We start from the raw sequence: 23752 nt of genomic DNA, 5'->3' as shown, positions 1-23752 counted from the left end.
GAGACCACCAGGAAGCCTCCTGCTCACCCAATTCTTTGGATACAGGGATCAGCAAGAAAAGGTGGAGTGTAATGGCCCAGCAGTGTTTGATGGGCTCTGTCACCATCTGTCTGCAGGGACAGCTGGGGCAGGTCACACACAGAGACCTGCTGGAGCAGCTCCACAACTTCTCCAGAAGAGGAAACGTCCTCATTTCCTTTTGGAAGCAAAATGAAGTAGTAATAAAAATGACAGGCAAGGAACAGGTTAATGCCATCACAGGAAGAGACAAGGCACAGGGGAGTTCCAGGAACATGGAACTCCTGGCACAAAGAGGCAATGCCAAGGCTCTGACGTGTGGCTTTGGGAAGCCCAGCTCCACATGGGATGAGACACGAAGTGTGGCTCGGATGTGCCCCCACACAAAGCCAGGGGTCCCAGGCACTCACTTGGCCTTGTTGATGAAGTGATAGGCCTCGTTCCAGTGTGCCAGCAGGTCCGTGGTCTCCTCGTCGTACACGCGGATGTTGTGGTACGCGAACAACCCGGGGAAGAAGTTGTCGATCTCGCGGGTGACGTTCAGGATGTAGTCAATGCTGGGGGAAACAGGAGACACAGGATCAACTGCCATGGCCACAAAGAGCAACTGAGGGACATTGTGAATGCAGGGAAGCTGACCCAACACACACCATAAGGTTTTATCTACAGCCCTAATCCCAAAGCCCTGGGACACCCGGTGACACAGGCGGCCATTCACCCACTTCTCACCACCAGCACCACACAAAGCACCCAAACGCCCTGGGCACAGGAGGGAGAAGCTTATTTTTTCCCCACTTATTTTATCTGAATCTGTGTAACCCAAACAGAAAGTCCTGGCTGTGCCACACAGCTTCGGGGATCCTGAAGGAAGAGAAGGGCATCAGCTGCAAGTGAATCATCTGGGAATAGAAACCAGGAATCACCACTTCTGACTGCAGGTTTTAGCTGCAAACTCACTCCTTTCTCTTCTTCCTGACCAAAATCATGAGAGTCACATGTTATCTCTTGATTCCTGCCCAATATCACAGGAGGGATGACAATGTACCTGAAGAGAATCAATGTGCACATTCATTTATCAGCTCCTATTACTCAGACAAAGCAAGGACACAGGACATTTGTCTCAGAATTTGCCCAGGTTTGACTTCAGACACTGCATGTCCCCATGCAGAACAAAATTATTAATGCCCTGCTTGATTTACTTGTCCCAAGATGCCCAGACATCTGTTCCCAAGGACTCCAAATAGTTTTCAGCTCCTCACACAAGGTTGGTGCAGGCCTTGGGTGAGCTGCAAATATTTATATGCAGAACTCTCTGTCCAAAAAGTATTGCAGTAAATGGGGTGAAGCAGCCCCGTGGTGATGAGTGTCGTGAGACACCCTGAGCTGCCTGTCTGGGCAGGAGAGGAGGAATTGGCTCATCCACAGGCAGCTCTGTTCCTTTACATGGAGTTTATTCCTCAGTGCTGTAATCTTTGCTCCTCTGCAGCCTGCAGGAATTCCCACCTGGCACAACACTAGGGATGGCACACACTGGGGGGGATGGAGATCCTGATGGACCTCACAAAGGTCCAAAGTTTTGTAATTTTCATTCTGTGTGTTAAGTGAAGTTGGAGAGATTTCTCGACCAAGGTGCTGGCACTAAGTTACCACATGGCTGAGAATGGGCCCAAATCACCCCTAAAGCTACAAACATCCTCTCCAGAGTGCTGGGTGGGAGTTATAAACAAACAGCTGAAGGGTTTAAGGGCTGGTGCCTGGGAGGAGCTGTACTCACCCTGAGCCCTGCAGCTCCTCGAGGTTGGAGGCATTCCACTCGGAGCCCTGCAACAGCCACAAACACACATTTCCAAGGAGCCCCAAAGCAGCCCTCTTCCCTCAGGTTCTGCAATCCCCCAGCCCCAGCCATCCTCCTGAACTGCCAACTGAAATGTTGGAAAAGGCCTCTGAGACAGCAATGTGGCATCAGCAGATGTCCTGTTCTGGGCAGGGACTTGCTGGAGGAGGGGACAAGGAGACAACTCACTTATAGAGTTAGTTCTAGGCTAGTGTGTGACTGAGCTCATCCCAAATCACTGTCTCTGGCCACTCTGGATTTTTAAACACATGGATAAACAGTGCAGGGAAAGAAAGTGATTATACCTGTGATCCCCATCATGCCACACATGAGAAGTGAGGCAAATCCCGAAAGCTCCAGGGGTGGTTACTCCTTGGATTGCCCCCAAACCTTCACAACAGAAAGCTTAAAACTGCTTAAAAAGCAGGTTTTGCCCTCAAACATGGGCACTTCCTCTGATTCTCTCCAGAACAACAACAAAAAGACCCAGTGGGCACAACTGAGTTCATGTCCAGGAAGCCTTTGTTCCAGAGGCAGTGCCTGGTTTTGCCTGGAGTACCATCTAGTGGCAAAGGATTGGATGCAGCACAGCCCAGCTCTGCTGGAACTCAACACTTACCAGGTATAAATGATCAAAAATCAGAGATGGTTTGTCCATCTGACCCAGGATTAGCAGCATTTCATTGTCTATAAATTCCTTGAATTCCTTCAAGTTGCAGTTCATGTGTTTCTCCAGCTCATTTCGGATCTGCAGAGCACAAAACAAAGGATGGCACTGGGACCGTGGTGTTCAACAGAAACATTGTTGGCACTTCCCTGCAAAACATTTTTCTGTCCTTCAATAAAAACAGCAACAGGGATTTGACCCTTTGGAGACAAGGGATCTCCCTATGTGGCATCTCTCCAAGGATCCCAGAAAGATTTGGGTTGGAAGGGACCTTGAAGATCATCTCATTCCACCCCCTGCCATGGGCAGGGACACCTTCCACTGGCCCAGGTTGTTCCAAGCCCTGTCCAACCTGGCCTTGGACACTTCCAGGGATGGGGCAGCCACAGCTTCTCTGGGCAACCTGTGCCAGGGCCTCACCACCGCTGCACAGGGAAGAATTTCTTCCCAATATCCCATCCAACCCTGCCCTCTTGCATTTCCAAACCACTGCCCCTTGTCCTGGCACCCTGACTTCCTAAGCCCCCAAACTGGAGAGTTGTAAAATAAAGTTTCAGATAATATCAGAGAACAAAAAAAAAAAATTTACTTTGTGGTACCTGATTCTTAAAAATAATAAACTGAGAGAAGAAAAACAAGAGCTTGGAGAGCAGTGAACAAAAAAAGTGAGACCCATTAGAAGCAAGGAGTGCAAATGGCAGCAGAGAGAGATTTCCAGTACTCTCCCATTTTAAAATGGGACATAATATCCTCTCCCTGCCCTCAGGTTCTGGCTGGGGGAATGCAAACCCACACAACTTTATTTTAACCCACTGTGGAAAATGGCTGCAGCACAACCAAAGCATCTTGTGTGCACCAGGAGCGAGGAACATGTGCACAGACAGACGAGTTCTCAGCTTCCTCCTACCACTTGCATGTTAATAACCTCCCTTAAAAAACAAAAACTCAACCCAAAGAGATCTATTTCCACTCTGAATGTCTGCACTGCGGGTGGATGTATTTCACCAGCCTGGGGGATGGATCCAAACTAACTTTAGCTTTGACTTGTGATTTTCCAATCTATAAACTCACCAGCAAAATGCTGTCTGCAAGGTCCTCTGACAGGAAAAAAAAGGGAATAAAACCTTAAAACTTGACTTAAAAGTCACATACTTCTTACTAAAGTCCTGAAAAACACATTCTGATGCTGATATTATCCTGATTTTTTAGGAGAGAGGTGAAGCAAAGCCAGAGCGGAGCCTTTACGGAACAGTTGGAATGCACATTCCAAAGTCAATGACACCCAGGGATACAGTGCCTCCTCAGCACTCTCTTCAAAGGGAGTCTGGCAGGAAGAATAAGAGCAAACATTTTTCCATTTACCTCCTTAGAAGTCACATTTTCCAGGTCTTTGCTTGTCATGATGCTCCGGAGTTTGGCTTTAATGAGCCGTTCTGTCCGTTCCCTTTCCGTGGGCCTGGAAGGGAACAGGAACACGAGAGGAAGCTCCAGGCTGGCAGCAAACACACAAGGGGGGGTGGAAAGGCTTGTGGCCATGGCAATTTTGGGGAGAATAATGGAAAAAAAACCATTTGAAGCCTTTTATGAAAAGGAAATGAACCAGGTGAGGAAGAAGAGAGAGAAGGGGTTTTGAGCCAAGACTTTTCCTAATCCAATGCAGCACTGACTTGTCAACAAAGAGGGCGGGAGAGTCGGGGCGGGTGGACTCCAGGTCCTGCATGGCGTTCCACTCGTTGATGCAGCTCTGGTCAGAGCTGATGCAGCTCTCGTAGTAGGTGGCCCAGACCAAGGCCACCCCTCCTGGGAAGTAGTTGTACCTCCTGGCAACCTCACAGGCTTTGTGGAGGATCTGTAAAGCAGACCTGCAGGTTGAGAGAAGAGATTTGTGCAGCTGTGAGCAGCAGGAACAGACAGAGCAGGACCTGAGAGATTTCCACAGACAAAACCCGATTTTTAGCATTATTTTTTGCAGTTTACTCTTTGAGAGCAGTGGATTTATGGAGCTCAAAGAGGGCATAAACTGCACCTTGGAGGCTCCTCACAGCAGGGCCAAGGCAGAGGCTGAAATCTTCTCCTGATTAACATGGAATCAGGAGGCACAAGTCCCTCTGGGATCTAATCATCATCCAACTTGTACAGCCAAAGGAAAATAAAGAACAGGGACAATTTTTAAACCACCTTCAGCAAGGAGCCTGATGCATATTTACCAGCATTCCTGGCCCCTGACAGGCTCCAGGGACCAGGCCCAGATTGGGTCATTTGTTTTTGCAAACTCTAGCATTACTTTTTCCTTCCTTCCCTCCTCAATTTTTTCTTTCCTTAAGGCTCCAAACTTGTTGTACTGAACATATCAACCACCTCCAAGGCTGCCAAGTGCAAAAAACGACAACAGAAGTTTCACTTGTTTCCGTACCAAATCATCCCCAGCACAACATCCTTCTGCACATCTTTTCCCTGTCAAATGCTGCTGAGACAGGGATCTCTCCAGGCTCCAAGGGGAGCCAGCACACTGCCCAGGCCCAGGGAGATGCAGTTCCATGCAGGGCTGGGCAGCAGCCTCTCCAGGGAGGAATTTGCTGGCACAGCCACTGCTGACTCAGCCACCTCTGCTTCAGGGGTTTGGAATCCCTGCACAGGGGAGGGGTGACAGGAGCTGAAAGGTGAACAGGCCCCTGGGGAGGCACGAACCCCAGGAATGAGGCAGGACACAGGGAATGCCAGTTTGGCAGTGGGTCCTGAGCCTCCTCCATCAGCATGGGAGAGAAAAATGCAGAGGGAGGAAATTCTGGGTTTGCAGCTCGGTGAATTCAAGTTAATCTTTCCTATTTATTCATCTCCCTGGTGCCTCTTCCTTCTCACTGAAAGGCACAGAGCTGCTCTGAACTGAAGCAGCAGATCCTGGTTTCGGATCAGGATTCCCACAGTCCCTTAATAGCCCTGCTGACACAGGGAAGCAGATCTCTGCTGTACTCACTAAATACCAGTTTATGGAGAGTTCTAACATGCAGTTGGTTGTTTGTTTTTAATTGACTGACAGAGGACAGTCTCTGTGCCCCCAGCCCCTCAGAACACCTACCACATGGCCTGCACCGACACGGGCTTGAAGATGTGCATCCTCCCTGCTGTGCTCACACTGAAGCCACTGCAGAGAGAGGGGAAAACAGGTCACAAACTGCTCCTCTCTGCATCACAAACTGCTACTGCCAAGCAGCTACTGGGACACTCACAGTCCAAAAGAATCGGGGAGGAGAATTTCTATCTCTGATTTTCCAACACCCTCCTAAATAAGAATGGCAAGAGGACACCCCTCCCAGTGTAGGCTGCCAGGAATGGGAGCTGCACCCCTGGAGTGGGATTTCAGAGCATTCCCAGGGTACCACAGGTCCCACTGAGCAGTGTGAGGGCAGCAAGACCAAACTCACTGTGTGAATAATGGACTGCAGCCACGAATCCAAAATGGGAAATTTCTGTGCAAGGTGACAGGGAATCTCTCCCAGAGCAGCCCCCAAGTAGGGAAGGACATTCACATTTATCCTGTTAATGTGGTTTCTTACCCATCCCCATCAAGATGGATTTTGGTGTCACTCCACAGGCGAAGAACCATTCCTATAGTGCAGCTTTTACTGGAAGAGAGGTGGTTACACAGGATGTTAGATATAGGCCATGATGTGGTCACACCAATAGCCTAAATTATTAACACTCTTTAATTTTTAAAATCCTCAAGCCTTGTTCTAGTAATGCCTAGTAATATTTTAGGCTATCAAAAGAGGTAGCTGCCCACCCTCTGCAAAGGGCACCCCAGGGGCCTGTCAAGTTGCAGTTGTGCTCCCTCCCTCTGGCTGATACAACAGACAAAAAGGGACTTTAGGGGTTTATCTGACCCAAAAGGACACCTTCAGTTCAGAGATGAAATCTGGCAACAAAGCCCTACTATAACGGGGGCCAGCAATTTCCAACTAGTAAATAATTAAGCTACTGACATATTCAGGTTTTAAAGGAAATTTGGATGCACACAACAGAACTCAGGTTTGGTTTGCTTTTTCCCTTTCTTTTTTAAGCCTTCAGCCACTTTCTATGATGGATTTGACAGGCCAGTCTAAGCACACATGTGGGCAATGTGCACTAAATTGCTTTGCAAGTTAGAAAAGATTTTATTAAACACATGTAAAAGGAATAAACTCCACAAAAGCACATGACTAGTGAAGTTCTCAGCAGGGAGAACATTTACAGCTCAGCAGTGACACCTCAGCCCCAACACAGAGCCACAGAGTCACTCAATGAAGTCACTACTGCCAAATGACCTTTTTATGCACAAAACTTCCCTTAATCAACAAAAACTCTGGGTGTTGGGGAGCCACTCACTGAAATGGCAGCTGTCCCTACAGTTGGGATGGATTTGTCACAACTTTTCCATCTATCTTCTTGTCTCACATCAATAATCACCAGGAGCAAATTACTGCAAGGTTGTTTCAGGTTGGAGGTGACAGTGCAAACCTGCACTGCTGTGGCACACCAAGGGAATGCCACATGGGAATTTCCTCCATAACACTAACAACAGGAATTTCAGAGCGGAACAGGAGGCAGCATCAAAGCAATGACAATAAACTTATGAGGAAGGCATGGCCAGGAGCTTCCCCACAGATCTCTCTGCTGTGCAAAGCTTCCCCTTTCCACTGGAAACCACCAGTAAGGTTTTCCAAAATTAAACAAAACTCACACTGGCTGCACCAGCACAACAGGGCAGCCTGTTAAATCATGGGAGAACAGACACAACAGCCTGGCAGCTCTGACTTCTGACTCCAGAAACCAGCCCCATCTCCCCCAGCCAAGAGCTTTTCTGCCTTGGTTTACTCACCCAGGACTGGGATAATCTGAGAGGGGCTGCGATAACAAAATATTTCCCTTGCTTTGCCAAATTCTGTGTGCTCTTATCAGTCAGACAAAAGGAACAGCTCGTTACTGACACAGTCGTTTGTTGGTTTTGGAGCTACTTCTGCAGTATTGTTTTTTGACAATATTTGGCAACTAAGCTCCCCCAAACCGGCTCCATTGCATCATCCCATCAACAGACTTGAGTCTGGTGGAGAGAGCAAGTTCCAGCTTTGCAAATGTGTCTGCAAGAGCATTTGCAGGGATGAGGTGGATGCCACATCCCTACAGCTGGATTCTACATGCGTGCTTTGATTCCAAGGGGACTGCAAGCTTTCTGGAATAAAAATGTCAGGAAACTCAACGCGCGTCCTTCCTCTTGCTCGGATTTGCAGATACGCATAAACCAACTGCTCAGGGGTAGGTTGGCGTGGACAGGCTCTCCAGAGAGCCCAGGCTGCCTGACTCCCAAGGCTGCCATACCTCTCCTTGCTGGAGAAATCCACCCCCAGCAGGATGTTCTCCTCAGTGTCCTGGCGCCCGCTGCTGTACACGACCACCATGTACCGCACCCGGTCTGTCCACACGCTCTCCAGACGTACAGCCTGCAAACAGGGAACCAGGCCTGCTAATTACCTTCTGGCTAATTAATATCCCATTGCTGCCTCATAGTTTTTAAGGTATGATTGTGCCCCAAAGCTTTATTTAGCTGCAGTATGACACACAGCAAGGCTTGCTGCCAGTTTGACTTGGCATCCAAGGGGGAAAAGATCAGCTGAGACCACCTGCTCCAGCTTGGGGGAATGCTACACAATGTAACCCAAAGGTTTGTTCCAGAGTTTCAATCAGGAAGTATAAAAACACTGGTCATGCACAGAACTGAGAACATGCAGGATCAGAGGGCTGTCCCACTCACAAGCCTTCACTGAAATATGCCCGTGCAGGAGGAAGAACTGACACCAACTTCTCTGCAGTGACTTTTGCAGCAGATTTTTATCTGTAGATTTCTTTAAAGGAAAGCCCAGCCCTATGTGATGCAACTTCAAGGCTGACTTAAAAGTGTCCATAAGCATTAGCAAGCTCCTGTCTCTTCTCCTGTATTCATGTTTTGAAAATTAAATCTAACAGAACAACACATTTCAGACAGAGCAGTTCCCTGACCCAACTCATTACCTGGATGTAAAGACCAGGGCAAAAGGAGTGGACAGGAGAACGTGGTAGGGCTGGGAAACAGCACAGACTTAAGGCAACCCTGAAATCTAGGATTTGCCAATGCTTTTCCTGATCCTCTACAGGTCTGTTTCAAACACTTCCAACACTTTTTCGAACAGAAGCAGGAAAATGCACCTGTCCTTACCAGTTTGATCCTGTCCTCACAGCGAAGGAGGTTGATCATCACCTGGAGGTGCTGGGGCAAGTCACCTGCAGAGGAAGGAGAGAAATCATGAGAAAGGGGCTCTTGCTGCACTAAGAATCAGCAGAGTCTTGACCTTCAAAGAAATTGGATGTTTCTCAATCAAAAAATACCAATTAAGGGAGGGCAATTAACTTTGCTGTCCCAGAGAACACCAACAGCAGGGAGATTCCTGGAGGAGCATTCTCTGGTTGTGTGAGAACCCAACCAGTGGCCTGGGTTGGGTGATGGAACCCTTCCTTCTCAAAGTTCTGCTCATGCAACAAGTCCCTTCAGCTCTAGAGTGGTGGGTACATTTGACTGGGGAAAGCAAACCAAAGGAAGAAGGAATCTACAGGAAAACAAACCAAGTTCCCATCTAATAACTCAGTCATGCACTCATAACTTTCCATGAGAGATAAAATTCCTTCCGTAGGATGTTTGCTGGGCATATGGAATTGCTGACAATTAAAGAAACCCAAAGCCAAGCTTGGCATTCAAACACCCCCTTTGTGCTTGGAGTGTTTACTAAGCAGCAGCCACACAGTACCACACTGTGCCTTTCCCACATGCTCCTGCTCTCCGAGTGCCCCCAAGATCCTATTTCTTCTTGCCCAGCGACCACCTATTCCAAAACTGCCAAAGACAGAAGGTATAAAATCAGTGGAGAAGTAGAATCCACTTCCCTGAACCCCCTTATCTGCTTATCAATCCTGGTGTACACTCATCATACCCTTCCCTAACATTTCTTCCCACCAGATTTGCACACTGGAGGGGACTGGGGGAAGGACAACCTGTTCTCAAACCATGATAAACTCTCACAGGCCAGACTGCGGGGAGTTAACAGGATAGGGGGTTTTCCTGAAACCAGGAAAGGGCATATGAGCAGCTATCCAGATGCCCAAATCCTGATGAAAGATCCCTTACCCTGACCAGCAACATCAAACAAAACCAGCGACAGGCAGTTTCAAAACAAAGTCCCAACCTTTGGATTACTGGAGGCTGGGAGAGCACTTGGAGAAATGTCCCTGGTGTGCTAAACCAGGATATCCATAAGCACCCAGAGGTGCTGAGCCCTGTAGCTCATCACATCCACTTTTTCTCCCCCCAGGCCACGGGAAAGGCAAAGATCAAATCACTGAAGCACCAGTAACATTTCTTTATCTGTGGCTGGGGAAAACAGGGATAGATATTCCACACAGCCCTTCCCTGCCCAAAGGGAGCCATGCAAAATGCCATGATTTCCACAGAGAATAACTTTCTACTTCAGTCACAGTTCCAATACAATGATAAAAGTTTAAACCAAGACTCAATAATCCCACGTTCCCATTTGAAACCCTGGGTTTGCTCAGCAGGTCGTACAAAGCCCAGCAGGACAATCTGGGGAGTCACCCACCCACCCACGTGTGTCAGCAGCCCGTCCATGGGGATGGGATGGAAAAAGACACTCCAGAGATTTAATCCACTACCTGCATGCTTGTGAGGGTGCTGGAGGCTTCGCTGGCCCTGGGAGCTGTTTCCTTGCTGTAGGAAGAGGGCTGCTCCTTTCACCATGAAAAAGCTCTCGCTGAGGCTGGAAAACAAATGACACAGGAGTGAACTGAAAGGAAACAGCAGCAGAATGTGCACAGCTGGGGAAGGAAGGGCTTCCCCCACTACAATATTGTAGGATTTCGCTGTGAGAAGCTGTTCCCAGAGGTTGATCCTGCCACTTGCACTGCATGGCTCCAGGATTATTCATGGATTATTCATGTGTCATTTTCCACCACCGTGTTATTACTTGGCCACTGCTGGAGATCCTTCCCCTGAGCTGTCATGGGCTGGAAATGACTTTATCACTCGACTATTGAATTCTGCAACTTAAAAGCAGCAGAGGGTAGGACTTGGTACAGGCTCAGACCTGCAACAGGACTGAAGAGTGGATTCCGAGTCCACCAGTTCCTGCTCATTTCAGTTCTTGGGATTTCTTTGGAATGCAAAAACAAGAACACAAAAGTGTGTAAAGAGGAAGGGAGGGAGGGCAGACGTAACCTGCACATCACAAGGGAAAGGAAAGGGCTCTGAACCCTCTGGGGAAAACAATCAGCACAACTGCAGAAGTTTTGCTTTCCCTGGAGCGTCCAGGGAGGAGGCAGGACACGGGCTGGGCAAACACCACGGCATTCCCAGAGGCAAATGACACACAGGGCCTGGAACATACCGGAGGAGAAGGTGGAACAGCACTGGTGGGGAGAGCAGGCACCAGCACAGCCCAATTCCACAGCACCCTGACCCACACGAGCACTTGGGGAACGGTTCAGAAACAGATCTGGCCATGAGCAGGGAAGCTGCAATTCCCACATGGCTGAAAATCCCATCTCCTGAGGAACCTTTGAGCTGCCACAGGAACTGCTTACGCTGCATTTCCTCCGCTCCCAAACAGCACAAGAGCCATTTCTTCTTACAAAGCCCCATTTTCTGCCACCCCACGCTCCCAACCACAGCTCATCATTAATTACTGCAGCTACTAAACAGAAATGCTCCATTATGAGGTTGTGCTGCACAGGAGTTACTTCTGCTGGAGTTACTAATCCCAGCACTCATCTATTCCATACTTTATCCAAGGTCTTTGCCTTGGGCAGGAGTGAGCCCTAGTGCTCCCAATGCTCCCTCCGTTCTCCCTCAGTGTTTCTGAGAGGACAGACATGAATTTCACGTCTTTTCAGATTTCCCCATCCCTAGGAACACACAGCCAAGGTTCCCAGGCTTTCTCCTTTTCCAATTGAATTTCAAGGTGCACAATCCCCGGAGAAAATCTGGATAGTGTTTAAATTTGAACTTTGAGAAAGTGAATTAAAATTTCCACCTAAATTCCAGGCTCCGCAAGATCAGTAAAATGCAGCAGGAGAACCGCACTGTAATTCCAACAGGCTTTTCTCCATTCCCATTCCTGCAGCATCCCAGCACTCACCCCTGACTTCCCCAGCTGTGTCTGGACAGGAGCCCTCGGGGTTTGCTGCTCTGCTCGGCCTGGCTCCTGCTCCCAGCAGGAATGTGGCTCATTCCAGGAGCCAGCCAGGAAGAGCCTTGTTTCCTTTGCACCCCAGAGCTCACAGGAAAGCGTTAAAAAAGGCCAGAAGTGACACAAAAGCAGCGACCCCAACACAATGTATGGAATATTCAGCTTCACACACAGTCCAGCAAGAGGAAAGGAATGGTGAGATAATGCACAAGGAGGTAATTCACGGCATTCCCATCATGAGAATTTGGGAAAATGAAAAAGGATATTTTTTTATCCCTAATAAAGTGCCTAGGATTTTTCCAGCAGGAAAAACCTTGGAAAAGGCAGAGCTCCTTCCCAAAGATCTCAGGAACTCCTGCTCTGATGGTTCATCTCACCTGACATTCTCCTCTCCTGCATCAGGAAATCTGTTACAATAAAGCAGAGTATTCCCAATAGCAGGAAAAGGGAAAGCTGTGCTACTGGAGCAGAAAGCGGTTGCAGGAAAAGGACAACCCAAATTGCAAAGGTTTAAAGGTTTTCTCCCTGTGGATTCCTCTGCCTGGAAGTGATCCGGGAAGCAAAGCCCAGAGCCTGCTGAGAGCAGGATTTCTGTTTCAGTTTGAATCCTTGTTCCCCACCCAGACCTCCGGTAGCCCCAGCATTCCCAAACTCCACACAAGCTCCCGTTTCCACAGTGCGGGACACAGGACACACCCAAACACCTCTGAGCACAAACTCATAGTTTACACCACATTGTAACAACAACATTACCCACACGTCCCTTATCTCCACGCTGGGAACACTCTCTGCTCTCAGTCCCTTCACACAACTGCTCCAAACACAGCCGAGTGAGAAAGGCAAGGCACAATATTCCAACCCCCTTTTAAATCCTGCAGATCCAGTAAACAACTAAAACTCTGGCCTTTTGTAAAAAAAAAACCTCCTAGAGAACAGCCAAATCCTGCCATTACAGAACAGCCCCAGCTCTGCCCCTCGGCAGCGGTGCCAGATGCCCCAAAGCAGCACAAACCAGTGGCTCATACATACAAATTTGGGCTGGTTTTCTTTGCACAGCAGCAGCATCGTGCTGGCCCCAGAGTCAGGCAGAAGCCAGGAAACTCGAAAAGATTCATAACTAGCAGTAAAACTCACATCCTTCTGCTTCTAAACCCATAAAAGAAAAGAAGGCAAAGAAAAGGTCGACCGTATATTGTGCGTGGAGCAGAGAGATCGCGGCTGGTGATGCTCCCCGGGAACTGGATGGCTTTTAGAGAACACTGTGTCTTCCACTGATATCCTGCCTTGAAAAAGCACTTGTCCCAACACATCCTGATGAAAGAGGGCCATTCAAGAGGGGAAACAACCAGCTGAGGCTCGTCTAATCATTTCCCTCCTCCAGACTTGTTTGTTTGTTTGCTTCCCCCCTCGTGCTCCGGAGGCAACTTGGCTCCTTCCAGCACCCACACAGCCCCTTGCTGTGGGAAGTCCATATTCCCTGGGACAGGGCTGGAGAAAAAGCCTCGTATCAACTGGTGTCTGTTCATTCCTTTATGATTAAAGCACTGCAAGCCACCGCTGTAATACAGATACAGCAAATTAAAATGGTCCTTTCCTCACTGTACAGCTCCCACGTTGGACTTTCAGAGTGACTCCCGAGTTCCTGAGCTCCTGCTGAACAAGGAATTCTCTCAGGTGCCTGGTGTTTGTGTGTTGGGGGCTGGCTGGCACCGAATTCCCTGAAGATTTTTCCTTACAGACCCTAATTCTCCAGGCACAAACCGGAATGCCACGCTGGTCCCGCCAGCCTGACCAGGGGGAGAACCAGCTCTCTGTTCAGTTTTCACCCGGTTCTCACCCAGTTTGACTGGCACACACCACAGAAACCACCCATTCCCTGGATGCCCTTCCAGGAATCCTGACCAGCACAGCTACTCTACAAGGAGTCACTTCAGGCTCTCAAATAAAGGCAGAGCCCACAAGTTTTGTGCACCCCCGGGACCTTGGAGCTCCAGTACAGCTGCAGATCAGTCCTCCTTCCACTCTCTAAGCTCCACTCACCAAACACATGGAATTATCTCCCCAAGGGAGGTAAAACCCTACACATTCAGCAGCTGGGAAATGCTAGGAGGAGGGTACAGACAGCTACAGCCCCTTCTGCACCCAGGCACTGGCAAGGAGAGGGTGCTCATGGCCACAGCTCCATGGAGAGCCGGCTCCAGCGGCTCTTGCTCCATCCGGCGGCTCCGTGCTGCTCAACTTGAAAAGGAAATATTTCTTTCCCTTTGGGAAAGCTCCAGAGGAGTGTGGCTGCAACACACATCAATCACATCTCGAGTTGCTGAAGAACACAATAGGCAGTGCCTTCTCGGCGGTACAAACCACCCCCCGGCTTCGGGAGTAAGAAATCTGTTAAAAATACTGGATTTTGGGAAAGGACAGCTTGCTTTGCTATCGTGGCTCCAGCATGTCCCAGGAAAAATCCTGGCATGCCTCAGGTGTTGGAGTTCCATGTTTTAATGGGGAATCTCACATAAGCCATGATGATCGGGACAGAAGAAAACACCCTTATTGCTACAGAACATCTCAAAATAAATATCCACACTCAGAAGTCAGGAGAGAGAGAACCACTTTTCCTGGGAAGCCCCAGCCAAGCCTGAGGTGAGTCAGCAGCTTCCTGCTGTCTTTCTGCAACCAGGTCTATGTTTAAGGAAAAAAAAACCAAACCCCTGCAAAAAAAGGAATGTTCACTTCTCCCAGAATTGGTCAGGATTTTACAAAGGCAAACACAGTAATGCCACCTGGTTTCTTGGGTTTTATGGCATCTTCTACTCAAAACACTTCCAAACTGATAAGGTGAGGGAAAAACAGGCCTCCTGAGCACCACAGAATGAAACACACTTCCCTTTTCCACAGCCCTGTTGATAAGGAGGAAAAGAACTGATTTTTTTCCCCTTTTCTTCTCCCATTGCTGCTCAGTCTGGAACAAGCCTGGCCACCTCAAGGAAACCAAACAAGGACACAAAACACAGCCCTGGTGAGGGGCCAAGCCCCCTCGGATGCTCCCAACCTGGCCAGACCTCTCAGTGTTCCAGAGGTGGATTTTAGGCAGGGCACTGCTGCAGGGAGCAGAGGGAACTGGGATCATCCCACATCCACACCGAAAGTCACACAAACCAAGCTGGGAGCACATCAAACAGAAAGGAAGATATAGGGAGAGGAATAGCAGGAAGAGTTGGGAGCAGCTGCACAGCTCCCGCTTCCCAAGGCAAGCCAACAGTGGAAGCAGCCAGGCTGCTGCCTTTGGCTGGAGAGAGGCACATCAGATAACACTTCCTGACCAGGAGAGGGGCCTTTGGAAGGGGCCTGAGCAACACAAATAGCGCCAGGGAAAAGGCACTTCAAAGCTACTCAGTCCTGCACGCCCCAGAACAGCCCTGGGGGCTACAGCAGCACCAGCGAGTCCCTTCTCCAGCTGTTAATGAAGGATTTTGTGTGTCCAAGTGGCCTTTGCTCCCTGTCACACCAGACATACAGAGCCCAGAGCCACAGAAAGGTTAAATGACACACAGAGGAATCACCTTGACAAACACAGCTGGAGTATCTCCATAACCATCCCTGCTCAACTTGACACGGAGCCGGCTGCCAGCAGGGATGAGCAGCACCTGGAAAGCCCAGTTCCAACATGTGCAATGATGTTTTACAACAGTCTTATTGCACAGGTGTAGAATTTGTGATATGCTGACAAACTCACCTAGGATCAGGACTGTGGGTGCCCAACATACCTTGGAAGGTTGCTGAGAGCTGCTGGGATCACTTGGATTGAGGTGCTTTATCTCTGCAGCATCACTTGGATTGAGATGCAGCTTTAGGAAATGTTTGTCTTCTGAAAGCTCCTTTCATCCCCAAAGTCATCATTCCCAGTTTTCCTAAGCCGAAGACAAGTCATCTCCAGAAATCCAAAATGTGAGCTGCAGGTCTGATATTCACAAGGAGAACATCTCCCCTTCCTTGGACATCATGCCAGGGCAATGAGTTGCCTGCGAGGGGGCCAGGCAGCAGCCCCGGCTGAGGGGGGGTTTGTAACAGTTCCCTACAGGGACAAACATCTTTCCATTGATTTTCAAGGAAGGAGATGGTTGGACAGGCAGGAAAACCCATCAGGTTTTGCTGCTCTCAGCAGTGCAGTGACCAAAGGGGGGTCTGAGCACACATTGTTGGCTCGGAGTCATGGGCCACATCCCAGCACAGGAATGCGAGAGGGGCTGGAGACACTGCAGGCCATTCACACACAAACACTCCTCTGGCACAAAGGGGAGAAAGGGAAAAATGAAATCAATCATGAAGCCCACAGAAGCCAATCTCCCAACACAAACAGACTGCTGCTGATGTGCCTCCAGCCGCTCCTGGGATGCATCAGGATGGAGCAGTCACTGGCACGACTCCGTACGGAGCCAAACTGGCTCAGCTGTGTGTGCCCCACGCTGAGGGTACCCCACGACCCAGGCTGGGCCTGCAGGCAATGCTGCAACAGCTGGGATAAACCTCCAAGAGACAGGGCAGGAAGAGGGAAGCAAACAAATCATCAAGATCATCCCCCATTCCAGCAGACTTGCGCAGAGTAAGTTATCAGAACTGCTCCCAAACGGCCAGGAATGAGAAAATTCTAGGAATCCCTAGTACTTGGATGGGGAAAAGCCAAATAAAATAAAGAGATTGTTTCACAAGGAAAAAGAAATCCTTTCTGCTCATCCCATTAATCGCAGGGTTCAAAAAGGCACGAGGCTGATCCCAGCATCAACTCAGTGACATGATGGGCTTGGAACTCCGAGGAGCATTTCTGACATTCCCACTGAAACACGATGGCAGTTTTGTGACAGCCACTGGCTGGGCCAGATCCTTTCCCTGCATGAGCTGTTGGGAAGAAACCTTCCTCTCTCTCTTTAGAAGTATGAACCCTATGGAGCTGCCCAGCCCCTGTGTGCCTGGAGTTCACCCAGGACTGTCCCCATCCCGCTGTGCCAGCCCAGGGCCACCTACCCCACAGTGGGGGCTGAGCAGTGCTGCTCCACACAGCTCCATGGAACAGCTCCTGCTTGCCTGGACACATAGATTCAAAGGATAAGGCTATGGAAGGCGGCAGCTGGCACAGGGAAAGAGCAAGAGGCACATGCAGACATTTGAGCATCGGCAACAACATGGATTTCCCCATGCACCCTCAGCTGTGCAGCATCCTGGTGGTCTGAGGGAAGCCAGCTATTCCCAAAACACTGGCTCCCTTCTGCCCTCACACCAAAGGACACCCTGTGTTTCCCTACAGGTCACTTTTTTGGATATTGTTGCCAAATCACTGCCATAGCTGTTCCATGACCGCAGATAGAGAAGAGAGAGCCCACAAGCCCTGGAGTTGTCCCAGAGCCATGTCCAAGCTGGAGGAGAGGTGGGATGATGCCCCATAGAGAGACAGAGCTCTCAGGCAGGAGCCAATCCTGCCTCCACCCTCCTCCCCAGGAGCCATTGGCACACCCCCCATCCTCCTGCATTCCTCCTGTCAGCTCATTGTTTTAATCCTTCCAACTATTTCCTTAAGTCACCCCACTGCACCCACTCAACAGTGTCTCCCAGAGACAGCCCAGGGAAACAAGTGGAAACTCTCCAGTGGTGCCACTGGGAAAGAAAAGGAAGGTGAATAACAGTTTGAAGGATTAAGAAAGCAGCTTCCAGGCAGTGTGAGTGAAGGGCAGCCAGGACACAGACAATGGCATCGGAAGCACGGCTGAGAGCCCTGGTGGCACAGCAACCCAAAAAACAGCTCAGCTGCCGGGCTTCAGGAGGACTCCAAAAAAGGCAGCCCAGAGTAGGGAGTACTTGACACACTGGTAACATGGAAAAATAAAATAAACTAAATCCAGAGGGATCACACGGGGTAAAAGCAGAGTGAGAAAAGTTCTGACTCAACCCTGATACCTCCCCGAGGGCTTAACTAGACCACAGCCTGGGGGAACGCAGCCAGCACCTCAAAAATCAGGAGACTGCCAGGCAGGGGCAAAGCTCCTGGCAAAAATGTGTTGGTAAAGACCTCAGGATCACTCTTCCATCCACTCCAAACCCATCTTTTACAAGGAGAATGCAGAGGGAAGCAGACAGCTGGAATCAAAACGGTTTTGCAGGGCTGGGAGGGAGATGCCCACTCATGGGCAGTGCTCTCCGCTGGGATACGAGTGTTGGATGTGACCATTTGGATGGCAGTCAGGGCAAACAAGGAACCTGGCAGCTTCCTGGGAAATCTGAAAGGCACATTTTGTCCCGTTCCCTGCATTTCTGGCTGACTTGGTCTCTGATGTGAAGCCCCAGAGGTTTCCTGCCCAGCTGCTTCACCAGCGGTTCTTGCAGCAGGATTCCTTCAGGAAGCTAAAATTTTCAAAGAGGGAAGTTCTGCAGAGGAGAGTCCTGATCCCAAATAAACCTGAACAACTAATGGATGCAGTGTGCACCCTAATCCATTTGAATCTGGGCTTGTTTTTGGCTTATTTTGCTTCTTGATTTGTGCAGTGGCAAAGCAATTCTGCATCAGGGATTTAAATGCTGCAAAGGGATGTGTAAATGTTTGGGAAATAAACTCAGCACTCTTGGGAAATAAACTCAACACTTTTCATTAGAAGTAAAGCCAGGCCTAAGAAGGTGTTCTATCCATTGCACACTGTCCAAAAACATCTTAGCACCACTTGCCAGGCAGACCACAGCTCTGATTTGTATGAGAAATCCCTGACTCACAGATTTTGGCAGACGATTATCAAAGATTAAGATATTTAAAATCAAGAGGCATTTGAAACCAAAATATTGTTCTGACCCAGCTCTAACACCTAAATAAACAGTGACCACACTGGCCTTTTACAGAAACAAATGTTCAGTGCACAGCCAGCACCTCTGATAACAGGGCCAGTTGGTTTGGGTTCTGCCAAACTGCTGAGGTTTCACGGAATAAAAAAAGGAAAAACAAAAAAGATGTAGATACAATTCCAAAAGGGTCTGATCATCACATCTTCAAACTGGCAGCTCTCCTGCTGTTCCTCTACCTACATCCAAGTAAACTCCTTGTGTTGCTCAACTGCAAGTCAGCAACAGTTTCCTGGAAAGGCCCGATCTTAACTAAGCGCCAAGTAAGCGCAGTTTCCTCAGCTCCACGGTGTTTGACCCTCCCCACACCCTCCAACACAAAATGGCAAGGCCTAATTACACCTCAGTCACCTCCCAGGCCACACCCCCGGCCAGAGAGCTCCCGAGGGTCAGGAGCCTGTGGATTTGCTCCCATTGTAGGGAGCACGCTAAGGCAGGATGCGGCCGCCGGGCCAGGATGTGATTCAGCGTCCTGTTTTGAACAGTTCATGAAGTCAGCAACTTCTGCCCCGAGATCTCCACCAGCTCGCTGGGACACAACCAGTCTGTGACAGGACTTGTCAAGGGTGTCACGAGCTGCTGTCCCCACAAATAAACCCTCACACAGCTGTGCCAGTGCTCCCCCAGCCCCGAGTGCCTGCCCGGCACACGGCCACGGCCACCCCACACTGTGGGGACAAGCCCTTCCCTCAGTGCTGCCTCCAGCAAAACGTGCTCCTAAATCCATAAAAAGGTTAAGGATCAAGGTGTTAATAAATAATTTTTTGTGCATTAAAATACCATGTATGTAAAATAGAACTAAACATATATAAAATATACATATATGATATACACTATTATATAATGGCATCCTCTGGTGTGTGCCAGAGGGATGATCACGGAATCATTTAGGTTGGAAAAGACCTCTAAGATCGAGTCCTACTCTTCCCCCAGCACTACCAAGGCTACCACTAACCCATGTTCCCAAGTGCCATATTCATGCAATTTTTAAATCCCTGCAGGGGTGGTGACTCCACCACTGCCCTGGGCAGCCTGTGCCAAGGCTGGACAACCTTTTCCATGAAGGAATTTTCCCTAATATCCAATCTAAACTTGATGATGCTCTGCAAAGACTTTGTCTGCAGCAACGACTCCTGTAAATGTACATGAGCCCAGCCCTGAAAACCTCTACCTCCCACAGCTGCTCTTGCCAACTCCTAAAATTTGGTTCGGTGATGCCAAACAAGAACAGTTCTTTCCATAACCATCTTCAGGCTTGATCAGAGGCTGGAGATAACCAACTTCCAGGCCCTTCTGCAGCAGTTCAACCTCTATCTCCCTGTGGAAGGTGCCCGAAAACACTCACCAGGTCCCACATTCAGGCTGTGATTGTAAAGCCAACAATGGCAAAGATTACAGAACGACTGGCTAAACAAACTTATTTATGTTTGTAATTAAACCCAGTGATTATCTTGCTGTGTTTGCCAACCACATCTGAGAACCAGCCAACACTCACAACTGACTGGGTTTGTGCAACGTCTCCTTTGAGTTGGTGCGACAGAGCCAACCCCTGCCCAAGGGTGAGAAGCCGCTGGGCTGCACCAAAAAGCAGTGTAGGAAAAACTGCACATCCCCCCCTGACAGCGAAGAGCTCAGTTCAGCTCAGCTCTGCTCTGCCTCCCCTGTGCTCCACACCATCCTCTGGGGTTGCTCAGAGCCAGAGGAGCAGGACGTGGTGCAGCCATAAGGCCGCAGGCACCGCGCGCACGAGGCTCACGTGGAGCTTGGCCGACCCTCATCTTGGAGAACTTAAGGTTGGGCTTAACTCTAGGTTAACACATCCTCCCATGGGCTTGGCCTAACCCTGCCTGCAGTTGTATTATGATCCAGGTGAGCTGTGGGTGCACTGCATCTTTAGGGGAAAAAAGGGATCCCACCGATGGGCATCCCAGAAGGGAGGTTTGAGCAGACACAGATCTGCACCGAGCCTGACGGGGCTTTTAGATCTCACTCTGGGCTCTTACATTTTCTTCTGATGTGAATGGTACCTGGTAGATGCTTCCACAGAAATTTTTGGAAAGGAAGAAAAAGAAGACTTAAAAGTAACTTAATTCTAAGAAAACTCAGACAGCAACAATATGTTTGAAAGCAAAGCTGAACCTGGAACGTGTCCCTCAGCCTGTGTTAGGGTAGAAGCTGTTCCAGGGAGAAAACAGGAAGGAAAGCATTTTGGAATGACAGAAACAATAAGGAAGGATGGCCACAGAGCAGCAAGAGGTGGCTGGGTACAAACCCACGTACAGCCCTGTTCCACCAAGAGAACAATCAGCTTGCTCATGGAACCAGATCCAACCATGCAATCTTGAACAAAAATCCTGGAATTTTTTGGAATGCACGAAAATAACCTTGTTCAACAGGCAGATGAGCAAATTATGTCATAACTGTGTAACAGCACTGCCACCCTGCACCGGTGAAACTCAGCTTGAGCCGGCAGCATGATGGGGACACGTTTCCAACAATCCTTCCTCTTCCTAACCCTAAGGATCTCCGAGGTCTCAGAGCCAGGAGCTGCCAACCCCTGTGCTCGGAGCACGTGTGACAAAGCCCAGCTGTCACCTCTGTCTGCACCAAGGCTAGAGCAGGATTTAGATTCACAAACACCATCACAGCCCGTTCCTGCAGGGTTTTTTTTTCAGAGCAGCAGCACAATGAAGTTGAACAATTCTGCCACCCCATGGGCATGGGCAGAGTCTCCGCAGATTGATCCCGAGCAGCTGCCGGTGGGAAGGGGACAGGATCGACCCACCAAACTATGAGGAGCTTAATTTATCATCTACAGTGTGTCCACACATTTTCTGCAGCCCCTGGCAGTGCTTCCCCCTGAGGACAGCAAAGGCTCTGCACCAGAGCCATGTGATTCCCGAGGTCTGTCTGGCTATTTAATTACCAGATTCTTATCCTGACAATTGTATACGGAAGAGCAGCCCCAGGAGACTGAAGGACAGAGGAAGCTCGTGGGATCTCGGTGTCCAACGTCAGTGCTGCAGCATTTTTCAGCAGCCAGTAGAAAACCATCAGCCTTTAAGCCTGGTCTAAGTACATCTACACTCCCCATGACTCTGGTTGGTGGTGGGTACATGTACTCAACTTGCAAAGAAGCCAGACAAGCCAAAGGTGGCCATAAATCCAAGGACTTATCTGGACATTGAAAACATTTGTAATGAAGAGGATGAAGCTGCGTTTCCTCTTTCAGCACAGAACTGGATATCCCAAAAAAGAGGCTGTCATCCTGCTTGGTTACATGTTACTGTTTAATGCAACACAGGAAAAAGCAAAAGAATTAAAAGAATTACAGCTGTATGGCTGTTTGTGCCTTCAGCAGATTCCTGCTGGAGCCCTGCATTGCGCAAGGAGAAAAACCAGGAATCCTGAATTTTGCTTTAACCGATACAAAATCCTTTCCCCACAAAATCAGCTCTCAAATGGCATTACAGACAGCCACGAAATACTTCTGTCTGCAACCCAAGTGTGTGAAGACAGGACAGCCATGGAATTCCAGGCTTCCCAGGTGGGTTGCAGCCATGAGAAACCACCCTGGAACACAGAAGAAAAGAAGTCTGACTTTCCTGCTCTGTCAGGGAGCAACTCTGCTTTTCTGCCCTCTGACTTCACTTGCAGGGCAAAGACAGTCTAAGCAGCAGCACGAGTGGCTTTGCTTTTATCTGAAACCAGGATAACTAAAGCAGGAAGGAGTGGCAAGGAGGAGAGAACTGAACTGCTGCCTATCTTTACACTTCTCTCCCAGGCTGTGGTTTACAGGTTAGAGGGTAAGAGCTGCCTGCAAGAGCTGGGCTTAGAGTGGAAGCCCCCCAGAATTACTCAGAGCCCCATTAGCCAGGGCCCCTCCACAAGACCTTTGTGTCACCACTTCAGATCTGCACAGTGTCGGTGAGGAGCCCTTCTCTTCTCCTGCAGGATCCCTCAGCCCTTTTCTCCCCACACATGAAGAAAGTGGCTCTACACAACCCCAAGGAGTTCAATTCCCAATGGTTAATGCCCAAGAATGAGCAGAGCTCTCCCCTGCCCAGCCCGGAGCCTCAGGGAGCAGCAGCAGAGCCAGAGATGCTGCGATAACAGTTAAGTGCTGTGGCCAGAGCTGACGAGCAATTTTCCAGTGTCCTCCCACCAGGAAAAAAGGATCACAAACCCTCTTTTATGCTTTTAGCTCGTTAAATGCTCATCTCAAAGCTGATAAGGGAGAGAGCGTGCCCACTGCTCTGCTCTCTGCAGACCATGCCATTCCCTGCAGGCAAGGTACAGGTTCGAGGTCGGGGATCTCTGCGGGATCAGGACTTGGATACATGGCAGACAATTAACAGCACTGGAAACAATGTTTAGAGCCCAAAAGCTCCGCTTACCTCACATTTAATTTACGCTCTTCATCGCTGCCAACCTCCAGCTGAGGGGAGAAAAAAAGGACACAGAGAAAGTTACACGTTGCTTGTTTCCACATTACAACTACAAATAAACCCCCCGCACTTTTTAAACCCATCCCTGCAACAACAGGGTGCGGGTGGCTGGGGGTTTTTTCTTCCCGGTGCTAGGGATAAATGACACTCCCTAGTCATGCCATCAGCACCGGCGCCGGGTGACAAAGGGGCTCACGGGGATTTTAAAGCTATTAGGTCCTAATCCTGCAAGCTGGGCCTGGAGCACAGATCGGTTTGACGATCGTCACGGAGCGCACACATCGCGGCCACCGCGCACACACGTGAGGGCAGCGCCGGGAACCGCGGGCTGGGCACGGGGAGCGCCGGGGTTCGGGGGTGCGGGGACAGCACAAGGACACAGCCCAAAGTGCCCCGCTGGGGCTGTCCCAGCTCCAGCACCTGAACCCCAACCTGGCATCACCAAGCCCAACCACTGCTCACACCGGCAGCACAACAAGGCCACCTCTGCCTGGACACTGGCCAGGACGATGCCCACCTTGTTGCCCAGGCAAGTCCTACGCCTGCTGCCTCCCTGAGGGACACACTGCTCTGGTGGCAGGCACGGATTAAAACAGGCGCTTTTTCACCAGGCACTGGTGGGAAGTCCCCCTGGAGGCAAATCTGG

The 23752-nt window shown here is 49.6% G+C and overlaps 1 protein-coding gene across 1 annotated transcript in view; it reads right to left on the bottom strand.

Moving 5' to 3' along the window:
• SSH1 (slingshot protein phosphatase 1) overlaps nt 1-23752 on the bottom strand; it is a 34857-nt gene that overhangs the window by 6777 nt on the left and 4328 nt on the right. The window contains exons 2-12 of the mRNA XM_064674923.1: nt 23056-23096; nt 10251-10354; nt 8746-8810; nt 7872-7993; nt 6074-6142; nt 5596-5661; nt 4187-4381; nt 3882-3975; nt 2472-2600; nt 1793-1839; nt 429-575 (exon numbers count right to left, since the gene is read on the bottom strand). Coding sequence (XP_064530993.1) covers nt 429-575; nt 1793-1839; nt 2472-2600; nt 3882-3975; nt 4187-4381; nt 5596-5661; nt 6074-6142; nt 7872-7993; nt 8746-8810; nt 10251-10354; nt 23056-23096 — 1079 coding nt within the window. The remainder of the gene's footprint in view (nt 1-428; nt 576-1792; nt 1840-2471; nt 2601-3881; nt 3976-4186; nt 4382-5595; nt 5662-6073; nt 6143-7871; nt 7994-8745; nt 8811-10250; nt 10355-23055; nt 23097-23752) is intronic.

This window comes from Pseudopipra pipra, chromosome 18 (assembly GCF_036250125.1).
Source record: "Pseudopipra pipra isolate bDixPip1 chromosome 18, bDixPip1.hap1, whole genome shotgun sequence".
NCBI classification, from domain to species: Eukaryota; Metazoa; Chordata; class Aves; order Passeriformes; family Pipridae; genus Pseudopipra; species Pseudopipra pipra.
Note: the sequence above shows the minus strand (reverse complement) of the source record. Positions and strands in the feature narration are given on the sequence as shown.